Genomic DNA, 16,372 nt, shown 5'->3' on the forward strand with positions numbered 1-16,372 from the left:
TTGCGCCCCAACTCCCGGCGACGCTATTGAACAGCTGCGGGAGCCTCCGAGGCGGACGGTGAGAGGCCAGTTCGTCGTCGATCACTCCTTGTTCATGTGCCTTCTTTTGGGGTATGGAGGGGGGGCTAAAGCGCATGCATGTGCGGGCGGCTGATCCCCCTCCAAGGAACAATTTTTGGAGACGCGTTTTCCTGGGGAATCGCGAGACATTCTTGATTGCCGGTGGTTTAGATCGTCTGGCTGTCAAAAGTTGGGTCAGATGACAGGCTACTCGACTACATGTGTTGAACCTATTGCTTACTGCTTAGCGCGGAATAGCAATGATTCGCCTTTTTGGGCCCTTGGTGGTCTCGGAAGTGTTGCAATATTAGCTGACGTCTCATACGTCGTTGATGGGAATCTGAGAGAACTTCCCTTTCTGCGACGAACTGTTTGGTCATCCGATCTATCAGCTCCTTTATGATCAAAGGGCCTGCCACATTTGGCGCCCGCCTCATCATGAGAACGGTTCTTCACTTGGGAAACCAAGTCCCTTGGCATATCACAGCGTAATGGTCAAGTCATCAAATGGCAGAACGTAGTCTTGTAGGAACGAGTAGTGGACATCATTCGTGGTCATCGTAAGTAGTAAAGAAGTAACATCGTCTGATGAACGAAGCGCATGGTCGCCTGACGGCCTGCCCTCCTTTTCAGATCAAAACACAAGACCCAGAGACGCCTCATGCTATGCCGGTAAAAGAAAAAGAGAATTCGTAAACCCCCCATTACCCGAGAAATGAAGACTGAGAAGACCCAACCTGCCGGGACGAATGAAGAAGACATAAAGCGAAAGATCAGATGAACCCTATCCCCAAAAGGAACAACCCAATGGCCAGAGACCACGACGGCGCCTCTAATGTCCCAGCAGCGGCTGCAACACCACCATCATCACTACCACCTGCTCCACCAGAGCCTGGCGTTCCAGAAACAGTCTGGTTGTTGGTCATGTTGGTCTGTTTCGTGAAGAAGAAGTCGGGCGCATCCGGGATGATACACACGGCGTCCGGCGCTGTCGGGTCCGCGCACCGGCCCTCGTGGTCGGTCTTTCGCGCGTCAAGAGACGAGTTGAAGTAGGCCCTGACCGACGCCACCGTCAAGATGGCATCCTGCTTGGGCGGGCCCCCCGACCAGAGCGGATTCCCGTTGCTCCAGTGCTGGAGGATCAGGTGGCCCCCTTCCGTGGGCACGGCGCTGCCGTTCATGGAGCCCAGTACTTTCCCGTCGGCGTAGAAGGTGACGGCGTTGGGGAGGTAGTCGATGCGGTACTCGTGGAGGGCCGCGGTCGGGTCGAAGCCGAGGTTGACTTTGAAAAAGTTGCCCGTGTCGGCGGCATTGTAGCCCTTTTCGAGCGAGGCACGGGACTGGAGGACGATGTTGACGGGGTAAGTGTTGTTTGACGAGTTGAATTCTCTTGTGAGGAACTCCATGTCGATCTCTTGTGTGTCATTATGGTACTGTTCTTAATGTTAGTGGACTTGATATAAGACGTAAAGGGGGGTTTGTGGCAATGGCAACGTACCCAGAAGAAGGCAGCACATGTCCCAGCAACATCCGGGATCTTCATCATCGCCCTGAAAGAACCATACTGCACATCCTGACGCGCCGAGTCGATCTCCGCGCCTGGCACCAGGCCATTCGTCGTGGCGCTCTCGACAAGAAGCTGCAGTCCGGCGTCGGCCTTTGTCGAGCTGAGCCCGAACGAGCTCGACCCTTCGTGGACGGAGGCGACGTTCTCGGTCATGAACTTTTCTCCCAGGGGTCCGCGGGCGTTTGTGTTTGTCTTGTTGAACTCTTGACGGACCCAGTCCGTGTTTTTTGTAATGTTCTTGACTTTGGTAAAGTCTGTCTCGATGAGGTCGGTGAAGACCTCCATGGTGCCGGTGATATTGGTCGCATACCCGCATTCGCAGGCCGCACGTACGAGGGTTGAGAGCAAGCTAGCCGCAAGCAGGCACGCTGTTGTAGGATTTCTCATAGTGAATATGTGGTGATATATGTAGATGTATGAAGGTGGGTGTAAGGAGAGATTGTTATTGGTCTTTGCGGGACCATGTAAGTGACGTGAGGATGTGAATATCTCTACTACTGCCAGAGTAGTACAATCCTCCAAAGTTTTTGACAGAGAAGTAGTAGAGCCGGTCCAAGCACGTCTTTGACACAGTCAAGACATGAGGAGAGGCTAAAGGATGACGGGATGCAAGTGAAGCAAAGGGTGACACCCAGACGAAGATAAGGGTAAATGAGGCGCGAGTGGAAGAACAGAGACGAAGCAACGGCGCAAGATGGAACACTACAACACCAACAACAAACGGATGAGCAGGCAGATACAAAAAGTCGAAGGATGGGCAGGATCATCGGTAGACTATGTAGTAGCTCTAGAGAGCGGAGGGCCATGCGGTGCAACCAAATCATCGTGCCAGTGCCTCTAGCTGAACGGGGTGCTGCTTCATCTACGGATGCCGAAAATACAACCCTCCCCTCCAACTTTCCCAATGTAGGCACCCATCACACACACCCGAAGCCCTCCCTAGACGGACTGGTTCAACGGACGGACTCGAAGTCAGGAGCACCAAGGGGAGGGGCTGGCAAAAGGATCAAAGACAGACAAAGGAACAGCCCTCGACGTTCGACACGACGTTCGAATATAACGGCATCGTTGTCAACCGTTGTTCAAGTGGAGGGAAACAATAGTCCCATCAAAGATGAACCATGTGGCCCTGACTGACGGCTGGTGTCTCAAGCTTCTCGTCCACCATCACCGCGATGCCAGAAGCGGCTTTGAAACACAACGCGGGTAAGAATAGCGACTGCTTGGAACAAAGAAGGGGAGTCGTTGGTAAGAACGGGCAGAAGAACTTCCAAAAAGAGAGAGAGAGAGAGAGAGAGAGAGAGAGAGAGAGAGAGAGAGAGAGAGAGAGAGAGAGAGAGAGAGAGAGAGAGAGAGAGAGAGTGTGTGTGTGTGTTGACTGTCCCCCGTTCAGTTCTCTTCGGGTTGGGCTGGGTGGAATTTTCGCTCCGGCGGAAGCCAGCCACATGTGGTGTTACGTCGTGTCGCCTCGACGTCGTATCGTGTGCCCTGCAGGAACCCGCGCAACACACCGCGTTCTACCTTGGGATTGGACGGATCATAGAGTGCCGTAGCAATGCTGGAGCCCCAAGTCGGGCTTGGAGACAAGACCAAAGAAGCTTTTCTCACTGCCGTCCCCCCCCCCCCTTCTCTATCTCTCGTCAAGGCATGGGCGGGGTGAGTGAGAGGTCAAAGCCACTAGGCTAGAAACCCCGCCGATGGGCTGCCGGCTGTCTCAGAGAGCAGAAGACAATGAAAGCAGCTCCGCTGGCCCATCAGCTCTCAAGAAAGAGGCTCTGTCAAATTCAAAGAGCATGCCTTCTATCGTGTGCTTATCCTGGGGGCCCAGTATATCGTGGATATCACGAGGCAGTTAGTTCTCTTGCCGCCACTTCAGCTATCCCAAGTTCTATCTCGTCTTGATCTGATTCACCTCAATCGACACTACGGGACATTTGTATGATGGCCTTTGCACAGAGAATGGCTATGTGCCGCAGAAGCTAAGCGATTGCACTTGGGACTCGGTTGGCGACAAGTTCTGAATACAGTATGTATTAGGATAGAAGCCTCGTGTCCTATAAGAATGCAAGAAGATGAGGAATCCAGACGTGATGTCGCTTGACACCATTTGCCACGCAGCGACTATAATTCCATCAGCAACTTTCGTCACGGTACGCTGTCTCGAGGGCCCTCCGTCATCAACCAAATTTTCTGCACCCTCCAGCATCGTAGGACGAAACCCATGGCTGCACTTGCTTCTTATGACAAGCCCGCTCATTCTCTGGAGACTGCCCATTAGCGTCCAGCCCCGGCTCCGCTCGAACTACCTCATCCTTCCCAAGTTCTTTGTTATGGCCTACGCCCAACGTCAAAAGTTGATCTCTTTGTCGCCAAGCTACCTGGACTTTCTGGTGGGGTAGAAAGGCCCTCTAGCGCGTATGGTGGAATGTATGATGGAATGTTGTCATCAAGCAAAGGCGTAGACACATAAATACCTCAGAGTCGCCTCACTCCAGTGCGCAGGAAGTTCATCATGTAATGCCAATGAGAAGTGATATTCATAAATATGCTGAACGGACAGGAAACTATTTATACACTTGCGCTCAAGAACCATCTCCACACCTTTTTCTCCCCCGTCTCTGATTAAGCCAGGCTTGTTGGTTCTCTTGTCTTGAGAGTACACATCCAAGCCAGCCATGGTGAGCATCTGTCTCCCATACAATCCGCTCATGCCAAGACAAATTTACACGGCAGATGATCAAATCAGAGTAGACATAAATTCCAGGATAAGCAAATACTGCAATCTGTATATCGAACAAGGTATCTGAGCAAAGCGAAGCGAAAGATAACAATGATAGGAAACAGCGCATAACAAAAGCAGGAGAGAGAACAGAGTAGAGATCAACAAGTAGACGCAATATCAGCAGAGAAGAAAGGACGAAGGAGAAGAGAAAGATGAAATGGATATCAGCAGCACAAAACATTAGTATGAGCTAATAGAACAAACGCGCAACAGTCATCACCAAGCCCACCCTGGACCAGCCAACAGTGCCCTGAGGCAGTCTCTGGGATGCGTGAGCAGGGCCCGAATTATCCCAATATCCTAGGGTTGCTTTACCCAGGAATCCGTGCCGAACCCAATGCCCCCCCACCCTTCACCGTTTACCTGCCCCGTTGTTGCCGTGACCATGTCCAATGCTGGGACGCTCAAAAGGAAAACCAATCCAAGGAAACAAGATACTAAAAAGACCAGCTGAGCAGGCCGGTATACGCGTAATGATCATCCCAAAAATTCAAAAGCCTCTCTTCTGTGACGCCTGTCCCCTGCAAAGTCAAGGGGAATAAGCCTCAGACCGAGAGGGAGTGTTCGATCAACCACTCCAGATCCGTTACGCCGAAACCCATCAGACGAAGAGGTATATGCCAAGGAGAAAAAAGCGCAAGGAAAAACCATTCAGGAAAGGAAAGACATAGGAAATCGTTCAATCATCTTGTGACTAGTACACGCTATCCTCATCGGCCCCTTGCGAGATCATCGAAGGGGTCGACACGCTCGAGGAAGCTTCCATTTCGACCTGGTAGCCGACGAGTGCTTGTGCGTGCAGGCGGAAGGATTCTCCCATAAGTCGGGTGATTCTAGAGTCTTGTTAGCCATCTAGTCTTTTATAGAAGGGTGATAACAGTCACTTACCCCCAGACCACGACCTCGTCCAACATGCTGCCCCACAGACGGGCAACAACAGAGCTAAGCTGGGAAGCATAGGCCTCGTCGAGGTCCTTGTCGAAGAGCTGTCGAACCTTGTTGTACATGGCCAGTTCCTCCTCTGTAGCTGGCTCTTCGTCATGTTCCAGACGGTAGAGCCAGAGCGAGAGGACAATCATGAGGTCAAGACCACACAAGGCATGCTCGACGCTCCAGTTAGTCGGCGAAGTTCGTGCAACCCAGCGCACGCCTTGGACCACGGCAATCTCGATACAGTTGTAGCATTCCTGAATGACCTTGATCATCTCACTGGAGCGCTTCACGCGATCCCGCGCGGCTGACATGGCAGCCGCGACCTCATAGGAATCGTGGTAGCGCAGCGCCTCTTGCACAGATTTCAGATCAACTTCCAAGCGAGTCCTGGCGTTCCGGTACAAAGCCTTGGCATTGAAGATGAGAGGGTGTCCCTTGTGAGGAGCACTCAGTGGGACTGAAACATTCTCAGGCTCGCAGAGCTCGCAGGACTTCTCCCACGTCTCCAGCGCGAGTCTGAGCTTGTACTCGGTCACAACATCCTGAAGTGCCTCGGGACTGCGCTTGTGGTACCACACTTCGAGGAACAGGGCGTTGATCATTACCCGCGACGCAAACGCGCTGTACCTGAGTGTCTCTCCCTGGAACAGGTTGTCGTGCGCCTCCATGAAAGTGACCACAGGCGACGCCTTCAAATGCTCGTGCCAAGAGGCCTCGTCCGTGACCTTGAGGTTCCAGAGTCCCTCGGTGGAAGGGAGCTGCAAGTCCTCAAACTCGTTGAAGCTAATTGCCGGTGTGTGGTTGTACGTCAAGGTGAGCAGGCCAAAGAAGATGTAAACCGCGTAGTAGGTGCGGCGGCAACCTTCATCCTCGATCCACTCGCTGCGGGTAGGCTGAGCGCTGTTGCGGGCTTCCTGACGAAGCTTGAGCTCGTAACGGTTTCCCGCAACCATGTTGGCGAGCAGACTCTTGATAGAGCATGCCCATTCGAGTCCCTTCGGATCACCACTCCAGCTGGCAAATATCATGTTGAGAAGCGAGCCCTGCATCGTCCACAGAGGGCACTTGCGCGAGCTAAAGTTCTCCTTGTTCTGCAGGAATTGGTTGACGAGCACCTTGGATCCAATGTGCATCATATAGGCCTGATCCTGGTCAAATGCGTAGAGCGCGCCGATGCTCAGCACTGCGAGAAGCAGAGCCGGAGACACCTTGGTCGAGTCAAAGGACGCAGGGTGCAGGAATGGAAGATGGTGGTGGAACAGCCCAAAGTACGTTGATAAGAAGCGGTTCAAAGAGGCCAGGTTGGGGAGGCGGAAGCCATCGGGGATAGCATGCTCAGTGTCTTGCGCGCGGATGTTGTCGAGAATCTGGTTGCGTTCATCGTCGCTCGCAACCTGAGGGGCACGGAATCCAGCAGTTGACAAGGTCGCCTCGGTGACGAACGGGCTTTGCGGCACAGGCGTACCAGCTTCGGAGTTTGGCAGTGAGTTGATCATGGACTGCAGCGCCGGAACGAGGCCGTTACAAGTCTGTCCGTTGATGGGCGGAAGCTGAACGTTGCGAGGTTGCATGGTGTTCGTGCTGTTGAAAGACTGCTGAGACTCGAACGAGCCAGATGCTGATGATGCGATGGAGTGCGCCTTTGCTTCTGACGATTGAGACATGAAGCTCTCCCACTGGGGAACAGGTATGGCACCTGAAGGGTAGGTGGCAGACGAATCCATGGCGTGTGGCGAGTAGGGCATCGATGGACTGCCTCCTGCGCGTGCGCCGGCGGCGGCCTTGTGTTGAAAGTCTGCAACCAGCATGGCGGCTGTCTCGAGATCGAAGGTGCCATCGTGAGAAGCGGCTTCAATCTGGTCTATCGCGGACTGGTCAAGCATGGGGGTCTTGGCTGGGCCGCCGATAGCTCTCGTCTTCGGGCCTGAACGTCTCTTGCCATCGCTGTGAAGAGGAACACCTCCGTCTTTGGCGTGCACGGTACGATCGTGACGAAGGAGAAGATCGCGTCTGACGAATGTGCTGCGGCACTTCATGCACTTGAAGGGGCGCTCTTTGGTGTCTAGTAGAAGGAGTTGAATTAGCAAAATGAATCGAAGTGAAGACAACTGGATACGAATGTTGCTTTGCGTGGAATTGTTGTCGCATGACGCATCGAGGCAAGGTCGAAAGGAGGGGTTGCTTAATGTCGCGAGGGGTTCCCAGTCGAGCGGAAGCTTTGGGATGTAGGAGGAGGAGGGGAGAAGAGGGGTTCCGGGAAGATAGGTGCACTTACGGGATCGTTCATGTCTGCTGCGGTGCTCACTCCTGCTGAAGGCTCTGTTGCAGAACTGGCACTTGTACTTGCGTTCCGGTGCGAGTGAGGCTTTTCGCGAGGCCGGCGTCGAAGATGCTGACGTCGGAAGGACTGCGACGCTTGCGCCAGGCATATTGAAGGCTCGGGTGGTGGTCGTGATTTTTGAAGATATGTCGGGTGGCTGGGCCAGCTGTTGCGACGACGACGACGGCGACGAACAGATGTGACGGCTTGGACGATGTGCACGACGGCTCTCTTGTTGTTGAAAACGATGGTTGAAATCGCCCGGCTCCTAGGGTTTCCTCCTCGCTCGGCGCGCTCCCGTGGAGTTTAAAGTGTGTCTTGATTAGACTGGTAGATGTTGCTGATCATTTGGTTCGATATTCTGGTCATAGGAAGGACGTATGTGTGGTTGAAGGGAAAAAGCTGGCGAGTAGCCAGTGTTGAAGCGGCGTGTCTAGAGGCGACAGGCGCGCTTGAGTCGTGATGATGGGCCGGGAAAGGCGAAGAGTGCGCGCGTTGGGTTGCGTGTTGGAGATGGATGATGATCACGAGAGTGGGAGAGAAAAATGGAAGAGGGGGAATCGAAGAAAAAGTAGGAGGGGAGAAGAAGAGGAAAAGAGGCGTCTCTGGTGAGAACGGTGGGGACACTGGACTGCGACAGTGGGAGGGACTTGGTGAATTGGAGGGGGTGGACACATTGGATAGGAGGGGAGGGGGGAGGGAGCGCAAGAGAGCACGAAAGAGAGGGGAGGGGGGGCCAGACAGGGCGCAGAGAGCAGCGCAGAGAGAGAGAGAGCGAGAAGAGAGGGGAGAGACCAGAAGGACGACGATGGCCCGAAGCTGGAAAATGGAAGAGGGACAGGTACATTGGACGAAGTACCTTTCCCCCCGTCTCTTGGGTGTCCTCTCCCGCCTCACCTCACTTGGAACAGGCGGGAAAGAGGCGGGCAGCAGCAAGTGGCATGGTACGTACTGCCGGATGTCTTCTATCGATGGTTCTCTGCCAGGTGGGTAAATACCTGAGGAAAGATACTTTGATAGCTAAGGTGGAAAAGTCGAGGTGGGTTGGGTAGGTACTTCCTTTAGCTGCTCAGATGTACCTAAGGCAATGTATCTCAGATGCAGGGTTCCTCAGGCAAGCACAGGTAAGGAAGGTCGACACAACAACCTGAGAGGTACATCCGGCTACAGCTCTTCCTCCCCTTCACTTTTTTGTATCTTTATTTATTCATCTTAATCCAAGCACATTGGACCCCACTGCGACTCACTGAGATGGACGAAGGAGGGGGAGGAGAGGAGTAGGAGGGCCACAATGCACACATCGCAGAGAGAGGGGAGGGGGGAAGAAGGACGGGAAGGGAGGGATTAGGAAACTGGAACGGGCTCCAGTGTTTGTTCACCGGGCCACCAGAACAGCAGAATAGATCCGACCTGGGCCTGCTGGGCCGGCTCCATCAGAATGAGCAAGGGAGGGATGTGTGAGTTGGGATCCGAACTGGAGGTGCTGGGCGGCGGTCCATTATCCTTGGGCCTGCTGGCCGAGGATGTAGTGGAGAGGGGGGGGGGGAGGGGAGCCCTGAAGCGGGAGTGGATGGGTTGAGGTACATACCTATGGTAGTTAAGGTACCTGAGGTTGGGTGGATGGGTGGACGACAGACCCCCCTGTCGTCTACCTTCCAAGCGGCCTGCCAGCGACACAGCAACCGGCGACCAGCCAACCTGTAACCCCGAATGAGCAGGGCGAGCGAGCATGGCAAGGCCGCAAAGCAGGTGCACCAGTGACTACTGCGTACACGTACCTTACCACCGCGCCGTCAGAGTCCACGTCCGCGGCCAGCTGGAGGTCACGAGTGAGTGGGAGTGGAGAGGGGTAACCCGCCACGATACGAATAGAAGGGGGGGGGGGACTCGGGAGAAGAGGAGGGGGCCTCGGCGACGGTGCTTGCGTCCATTGCTGTGCTGCGCTGTGCTGTTGCTTCTTCCTGTGACAACCAACTTACAAGTTCCTACGAGCGAACCATTGAAAGTGAGGGGGGAAAGATGAGAAAGAGGAGGGACGGCAAGCTGCTGTATGTAGAGGTGATGAGTCCTCCAGCAATTGATTGGCTCCAAGGTACCGGACGGATACGTCTGTCTGTCTTTTCATCGGCTTCGGCTTCGTAATTAGGTAGTCTGTCCTTGACCTTCTCCGCCTCCTCTTTTCTTTCCTCCCGTCTTCTTCCACTGCCTCCTCCTGCACTGTCATTCCATGCTGACCCTGTCGTGCTGCTGTTGCTTCCGCTGTCGTTGTATTCGTAACCTCAGGTTGGATGACCTAAGGTAAGGAAGCAGGAAGGTACATACATACATACATACATACATACATACATACATACATACATACATACATACATACATACATACATACAGTACTCCGTAGGTAGACTAGGTAGAACCAATGCCGCTGCAATGCTGTTGGCACCAATGCACACACTTGCACAGAGGCACGCCGCACACGCATGCTGTCCACAAAAATAAAAACCACCTGCTTCCACTCCGAGCAGGGAAGGAGGTACGCACCCACTCCTCCTCACTTTCACAGCAGATGACGGGAGGTAAGGTTCAGGTCGGTTAGCACTTCCTGGCTCCATTTCTACATACCTACCTTTCGTGCTTCTGCCTGTATTTCCACAAGTACTCCCGTACCTGACCTGCTGTGCTGTTATGTCAGAGGCGGAATGCAAACGCTCTTTTTTAGCTACCTCCCCTATTACGGATAGACTGGTAGGGAACGGGAAGGGAGGGCCGAAGCTATGTAAGCAGGCACTGACGATCCCACTTCCATGTCACTCTCTTGTCTAACTTTGCGCACAAGATACTTCTGGCCTTACAGATAGATACCTCACATTTCTTTCATTCACTGCCACTCTGCATCACGCAGGGCATCCAACTTTAGCTCCAACTTCCAGCTTCAGCTCTCCAGTCAGCCTTCAAATGTCTCATTTCAATCACAGCACGAGTCGACGAGAGTCTGAAAGTAATCGAATAGCATCGAACCTCGCCGCATCATATTCGTGACCGAGTACCAAAGTTGCCAAAACTCCGAACCATCTCCACGATCCATCCAGCCCACGCAATTAGTTTGCCTTCGTCCAATTTCCATCAAATTTCTCGGAACCATGAAGGTATGCATCATTGTATCCATATAATACCCTCATCTCGTCTGACGCACAAGAGGCGAGGAATCTAACTGGATCGTGTCGCGGCTCGCCATCATCATCACCATCCAAGACAATTTTAGGGGTCAAGAGACAAACGAACGGATAGGGGCAACTACCAGCCACTCAAGCTCGAGAGGGATAATATTCCTGCTCTATTCGTACAGACACCGTCGCTCACCATCCCATCCCGCTCGACAGAGCAGGGCCCAGTCATCACTGTCTGTCCGTATCGGCTGGCCCCCTTACGAACACGACGCAACATGGCACGTAGAGGATTCAGGGATTGCCAGTAAAAATTTTGTCGCCAAACTAGGGGGCACAGCTTCCTCTCGCGGCCGCTAGTGCTCTGTCTGTCTACATTTAGCAATCACGAGGATGGAATCGATGGATTTGCCTGCCCTCGAGCACAGAGGCATCAAGCCATCAACAACAGCACAGGCGTTCGAAGGCGGTACCTGAGCTCACGCAGTGCACCATACCATTACGCAAAGTATCGACTATTCGTCCCGCCATTGTCATCCCGACCAAAATTACAGCGCTCAGATTTTGGCCCGCGGGACGATGAAATGGAGCGCACGAGATTTGCAAGGCCTGGCACGCACCCGATCCGTCCGGAGCACAACTAGCCACTTTCAGACACCACGACCCCGGTGTCCAGTACCCACAGAAACATGGCAGGGGAAACCAAAGGGCGGATGGCCGGGTTATGGGACGCTTCAAGGATGTTTGCTGGGGTGCGTCAAGACGTCTAGGGGGGCGTGAGCCCATGACAAAGAGTCGGCCGATGAGCCAGTTCAGTTGAGCACCTACGAAAACGCACATATAGAGCACTATACACGACTACAGCACACGGGCTAATGGCAAGCGGTGCTGGACTTCCGGGCTATTTAGGGGGGTCCCATTCGGGGTGGACTGGACCAAGGCAGTGGTACGCGACACTAAGGCAAGCATTGATGTGCTGGTCCCAAGTGCCCTGGGCTTGATGACGGGAAGCATCCAGGGACGATGATGTGGCCGGTTGGGTCATCATCGTTGAGCTGTCCAGAGAACTCAAGGCTCGAAACTTCAGGCCATCCAGCTAGAAGGAAAAAGAGGAAAGACGGCGTGATGAAAGGTGTGCGGTGTGAGAGGAAAGGCGGAACAGCTGAATGGCAAGGTAAGTCAAGATATGCATGGTATCCGCTTCACCAGTTCGTCCCGTCCCATAGCTCGCTCACCTTACTAATAATAAGGCATGCAACGACATGACATTGTAGCTCAAGGCCAGTTGACAGGCGACTAGTCGCTTCCCAGTTGCACACTGGGCCATGTTATCCTGGTTCATCAATACTTGCTTCTGGATCAAGCGAAACAACATGCCTTGCTTAATAGGAAGGCGGGTGTTAACGAGTACTGACGTCGCCCATGTGTCTACCGAGAGAGGCTCGCAGATTACCGTCTTGCAAGAACCCGAGGCTGGAAGAGAGGCGACGTGGAAAAGAAATTGCAGTTACGAACAACTTGGGGGTTCCCCTCTGTCCCAGCAGCTCGCTGCCCCTCCCGGCCTAGCCTCGCTAGAACCCGGACCGCCGATTTGGTTGGCAATTTCGCCCCGGCTCCGGAACTCGAAAGGGAGGACATGAACAAGGGGCGAGTCGCGAAAGGCCTGGCCAGAGAAGAAGCCTTACACAGCTTCCAGAATCCAATGATTCTGTGGTCCCCTCCCGCGTCTCCGACTCCTCAGAGAGCCCCTCATCAGTATGACCAAACCCCCACCTGGCTGGTCATCAACCCCTCCTCCTTTGTCGCTATTTGTGTCATTGTCATTGTACGGATACGATCTTGCGGTAAAGTCTCAGTTTATATCAAGTACCAATACTCAATATCCGTACAGCAAAGTGGATGGACAGCTGCTGATTGATTCTTGCCTAGGGCTCTGTCTGCGCCATGTGAAGCTGGTAGCTGATCGTGGAGTGCTGGTTGTGCTGGTCAAGGTTTCGAGGATACCCAGCTGGCAAGACCGTCCAACAGGATGGGATGGGATGGATGGGATGGAGCTCTAACGGACAAGCTAGGATTAGCAGCAAGTTCTTGCCGGGCATCCCCTACCTCGAGCCAATGGGCAGAGACCCCGTCTCCCGGTCCCCGGACGGTACATCAGCGCGGTCAGGGTGCATCCGGTACTCGGATGATACGTGTCTCGACAAGCTGCACTAACGCGCGCCGGCGGAATACATGCTTGTTCCCGTGGACGGCGACCCATCCTGTCACTCACGGCGGTGAGGAGAGGTATCCCTGTGTACCTCCTTCGTGCAGGTCGAGGACAAGTACGCGGTCCAATACACGTGCACTTTGTGGAAACAAGCAGGGAGTAGTGTACATAGTAGCTGAGGATGTGCTCCAATATGTGCACTAAGGCATCCTCCCAGAGTCCCACTCCAAGGCCGACCCGCCGTTCTTCTCGCGGCGGGTCTCAGGCTGCAGCTCACATGCACCTGTTGCTGGTGTTCGCATCGCGGAGGTGGGAAAACGGTTCTATGTCACAGCACGTCTGAAGTGGGTGGATGCTGGCACACGGCTGGATGAGCAAACGCCAAACGGCCAATTCTATGGACCACGGCGGTTGTGTGGGTCTTGTACCATTTCAAACGTGGCTCAAGGACGCGGTGTTCACGCGCCGCGCCTACTCGACTTGCATTGACCAATCACCACCATCAAGGCAAAACGCAACCAGACGCGTTGAGAGCATACTGCATAGTAAAACAAGAATGACAGAAAACTGAACCACTGCGCTGGGCTGGGCTGGGCTGGGCTGGGCTTGCGTTTGGGATACCCGTCAACCCGTACCGCTTCCCGCACCCGCACCGCTGCCGCGTGCGTACCGCGACTTACCTTAGTACCCGGCCGAGAGAGCGGGACGCATTTTTTGTAGTTCGATTTGGGATGCGCCTGAATCATCGTTGATGAGACACGACCTACGGACACACAGACACGTCGTCTCTTGAAAAAGGCCCATGGCCATGAGAGAGAGAGACAGAGAGAGAGAGCCACACTTACTAACTATCACTCGGGATGCCAGATGCCCGACCGCCTCTTCGTTTCTTTCATTCCTCAAAGGCGGTCAGTAAGGTCTGAAGCGGTCGGGACTTGTTTTGATGCAAGATGCTCAATAGCCCTGCTTGGGTCCTGGAATCCTTGGGAACACTTTGTTTTTTTGCTCGACTACCAAACGGTACACCTGCGACCGCCGACAAGCATCCGGGCAAGCGGGTCGTATCCCCCTGTTTACATTAGTTGACCGACATGGTGACAGAGAGAACTCCAGAGACAGGGCTCTGGTCGTGGTCGCCGGCGGCAGCAGATCGAAAAAGGAGACGACAAGACGATCTGAAATGATACGAAGCATGGCCATGACCAGCCATGCCGCTATGCGCAACACAGACCATTGTGTACTATTCCGTACGGAGTATTAGATTTGGGCATAATCAACAAGTGGAATGAGAAAGGCGACAACCGACCCACGGCTCCATCGCGGGCCACGGAAGCGCTCCCGCGATCTTCGCCAAACGAGATGATGTCGACGTTGTTGTCTCGACTCTCGATGCACTTGGTCAGTACGGCTAGGTAGTCAGTCACAAGTGTGCCCCTCGGTCCTCGAGCCCCTCCCCCTCCTTTCTCTCATGAGTCTCATCCCTTTTTCGTTTGCCCGCCCCCCTTTCGCTTTTTTTCTTTTCTTATTTTTTTCCGCTTCCCATTCTGACTCAACTGTTTGCTTTCTTTTCCCTTGGCCTTGTCGCCTACGGAAATTGAGGTTGCCTCCCGCTCTCTGATACGGATGAGAAAATTTTTCCAACTCTGCTATGACTCTCTTCCACATCCCTTGCACAATCAGGGACCTGGCAATGAATCAGGTCCTCGGTATCATGGCCCTCCGAGTCCCTGTTGCGCTGAGAAAGACATGCCCTGCAGGTACTTCGTACCTTGCTATCGGAGGACAACTTGAATGGAGGGACAGAGACTGAGGCTGGTGCCAGTGCTACCTGCTGCCACCTTCCAGGCGAGTTTGGAAGTTCAAGTGCGGCGCAGGCTGGTCCCATTTCCCTCAAGCTGACACGCTTTGTTGTCCCTCGAACTTGACAAGTTTCCACCTCTCGTGTTGTAAATGGTGCCAACTCCCAAGTCATTTCATCATGTTGCTACACGTCAAATAAACCCCTTTCCCTGTTCTCCTCCAGCCTACGGTCCTGAACGGTCCATACTATGTAGTGTAGAACCTTTGGGGCCCTGGTTGGGGGGGGGGGGGGGTTTGTTCATGGATGTACCACATTGTTCCTCAATCCCGTTATCCTGTCCAAGCGAGTTACACAATTTTCTACACGCCTTCTATGACTGGGTCTCATGCTTCCATTGCAAATGTCCCGTCATTCTGGATCTATTCCTTACTGACCTGTCCATGTCGCCAACCCGCCGCCCGAAGTCTAGGGGCAATCGATCAACGCTCCACTGCGATTATTATTTGCATGTCACGATATGTCAAACATGGTATCCGTACGGATCATGGATATCCTCACAACTCTCAGAGAATCCGCTCTGGTCCTATCGGCCTCGTTGATTTTTCGGCTTTCTCATTCGCATCCCTGACGCCACGAATCTGCCCTCGCCCTCCGGTCCCTCCCCCTCCAGAGACGTGCAACTTGAACTTCGAGTCTCGACCGCCGCGCCCCTCCCCCTCTCTGAAGTCTGAACCATGGATCATGACCCAGAATTCGCTATCACGCATCATGCTGCGCTACGGGTGCTCTCATCCTAGACCTTGCAAGGCCTATCGCTCGCTCGCTTACACTTACAGTTCACCGTCCTAGGCGTCACCGCCCTCAAGCAACCCCCCCCCCCCGTCGATGTCGTGAACTGGCGCTTCCGGGGCCCTCGAACGGCAGGGACAAAAGCGCAAAATCAACCAGGTTCCTATCGAGCATGTACAAAACCCTGGGCTCTGGAGGGGCATCACATCGCTTTTCAAGCACCAACGATGCGGTGAGTCCTTGTAGGCGCGTCTCTCACCTTGTCGGTCTCGAACGACGAAATGTCGGAGTGGGTACACGAAATGGCGGACAGAAACTCAATTTCAAGGGTCAGAGATCCGAAAGGGCAAGTCCTGACATATCGGTGGAGAGCAAACTAACAACTCTTGCGCTTCGACTGCTGGGTCGCAGCAAGAAAGTGGACATCCCCTCTTCTATTGTCTTTTACGCTCACGACACCCGCTTCATATTGACGATTTCGCCTCTGATGCCGCAAGGCTTCGCGAAGTCGGCGCAGGTGCATGCCAGATAAGCCTTGAGAGACGTGCTGCTGGCACAAGAGACAAATCTAGAAGCAATGGGCCTCACCGACAAAGCCATTTTCCCCCAACGCATTGACGTGTCTACCACGGATATGCGCCTTGGGAATCTAGGAACCCGATACCTTGAGGGAGTACTGCACACCGTACTTACCTTACCTTACTCAAAATCGCGGGCATACAACTTCAAGCTCAGAGTTCTCCTCCATGA

The 16,372-nt window shown here is 53.8% G+C and overlaps 5 protein-coding genes across 5 annotated transcripts; 1 reads left to right on the forward strand and 4 right to left on the reverse strand.

Annotated features, from left to right (window-relative positions):
• Window positions 1–833: 833 nt before the first annotated feature.
• CPAR01_09174 (uncharacterized protein) lies at window positions 834–2,014 on the reverse strand (the record flags this gene model as incomplete). Its single annotated transcript, XM_060493439.1, has 2 exons — window positions 834–1,493; window positions 1,559–2,014. 2 exons carry the CDS (start codon window positions 2,012–2,014, stop codon window positions 834–836), a joined length of 1,116 nt encoding a protein of 371 aa, XP_060347569.1.
• Window positions 2,015–4,209: 2,195 nt separating this feature from the next.
• Window positions 4,210–4,590, reverse strand: CPAR01_09175 (uncharacterized protein; the record flags this gene model as incomplete). The annotated part of the gene is made up of 1 exon (XM_060493440.1): window positions 4,210–4,590. One exon carries the CDS (start codon window positions 4,588–4,590, stop codon window positions 4,210–4,212), a length of 381 nt encoding a protein of 126 aa, XP_060347570.1.
• A 513-nt stretch (window positions 4,591–5,103) lies between these two features.
• On the reverse strand, window positions 5,104–7,956 carry CPAR01_09176 (uncharacterized protein; the record flags this gene model as incomplete). Its single annotated transcript, XM_060493441.1, has 3 exons — window positions 5,104–5,242; window positions 5,298–7,558; window positions 7,618–7,956. Coding segments are annotated over 3 exons (2,739 nt in total), but the record flags the coding sequence as incomplete, so codon positions are not given.
• Window positions 7,957–9,006: 1,050 nt separating this feature from the next.
• Window positions 9,007–10,141, reverse strand: CPAR01_09177 (uncharacterized protein; the record flags this gene model as incomplete). The annotated part of the gene is made up of 4 exons (XM_060493442.1): window positions 9,007–9,268; window positions 9,315–9,623; window positions 9,825–9,955; window positions 10,025–10,141. The coding sequence occupies 4 exons, from the start codon at window positions 10,139–10,141 to the stop codon at window positions 9,007–9,009; spliced, it is 819 nt and encodes a 272-aa protein (XP_060347572.1).
• A 4,995-nt stretch (window positions 10,142–15,136) lies between these two features.
• Window positions 15,137–15,682, forward strand: CPAR01_09178 (uncharacterized protein; the record flags this gene model as incomplete). Its single annotated transcript, XM_060493443.1, has 1 exon — window positions 15,137–15,682. The coding sequence occupies one exon, from the start codon at window positions 15,137–15,139 to the stop codon at window positions 15,680–15,682; it is 546 nt and encodes a 181-aa protein (XP_060347573.1).
• Window positions 15,683–16,372: the final 690 nt, after the last annotated feature.

This window comes from Colletotrichum paranaense (genome assembly GCF_030867605.1).
Source record: "Colletotrichum paranaense strain IMI 384185 chromosome Unknown Scaffold_7.1, whole genome shotgun sequence".
In the NCBI taxonomy this organism is placed as follows: Eukaryota; Fungi; Ascomycota; class Sordariomycetes; order Glomerellales; family Glomerellaceae; genus Colletotrichum; species Colletotrichum paranaense.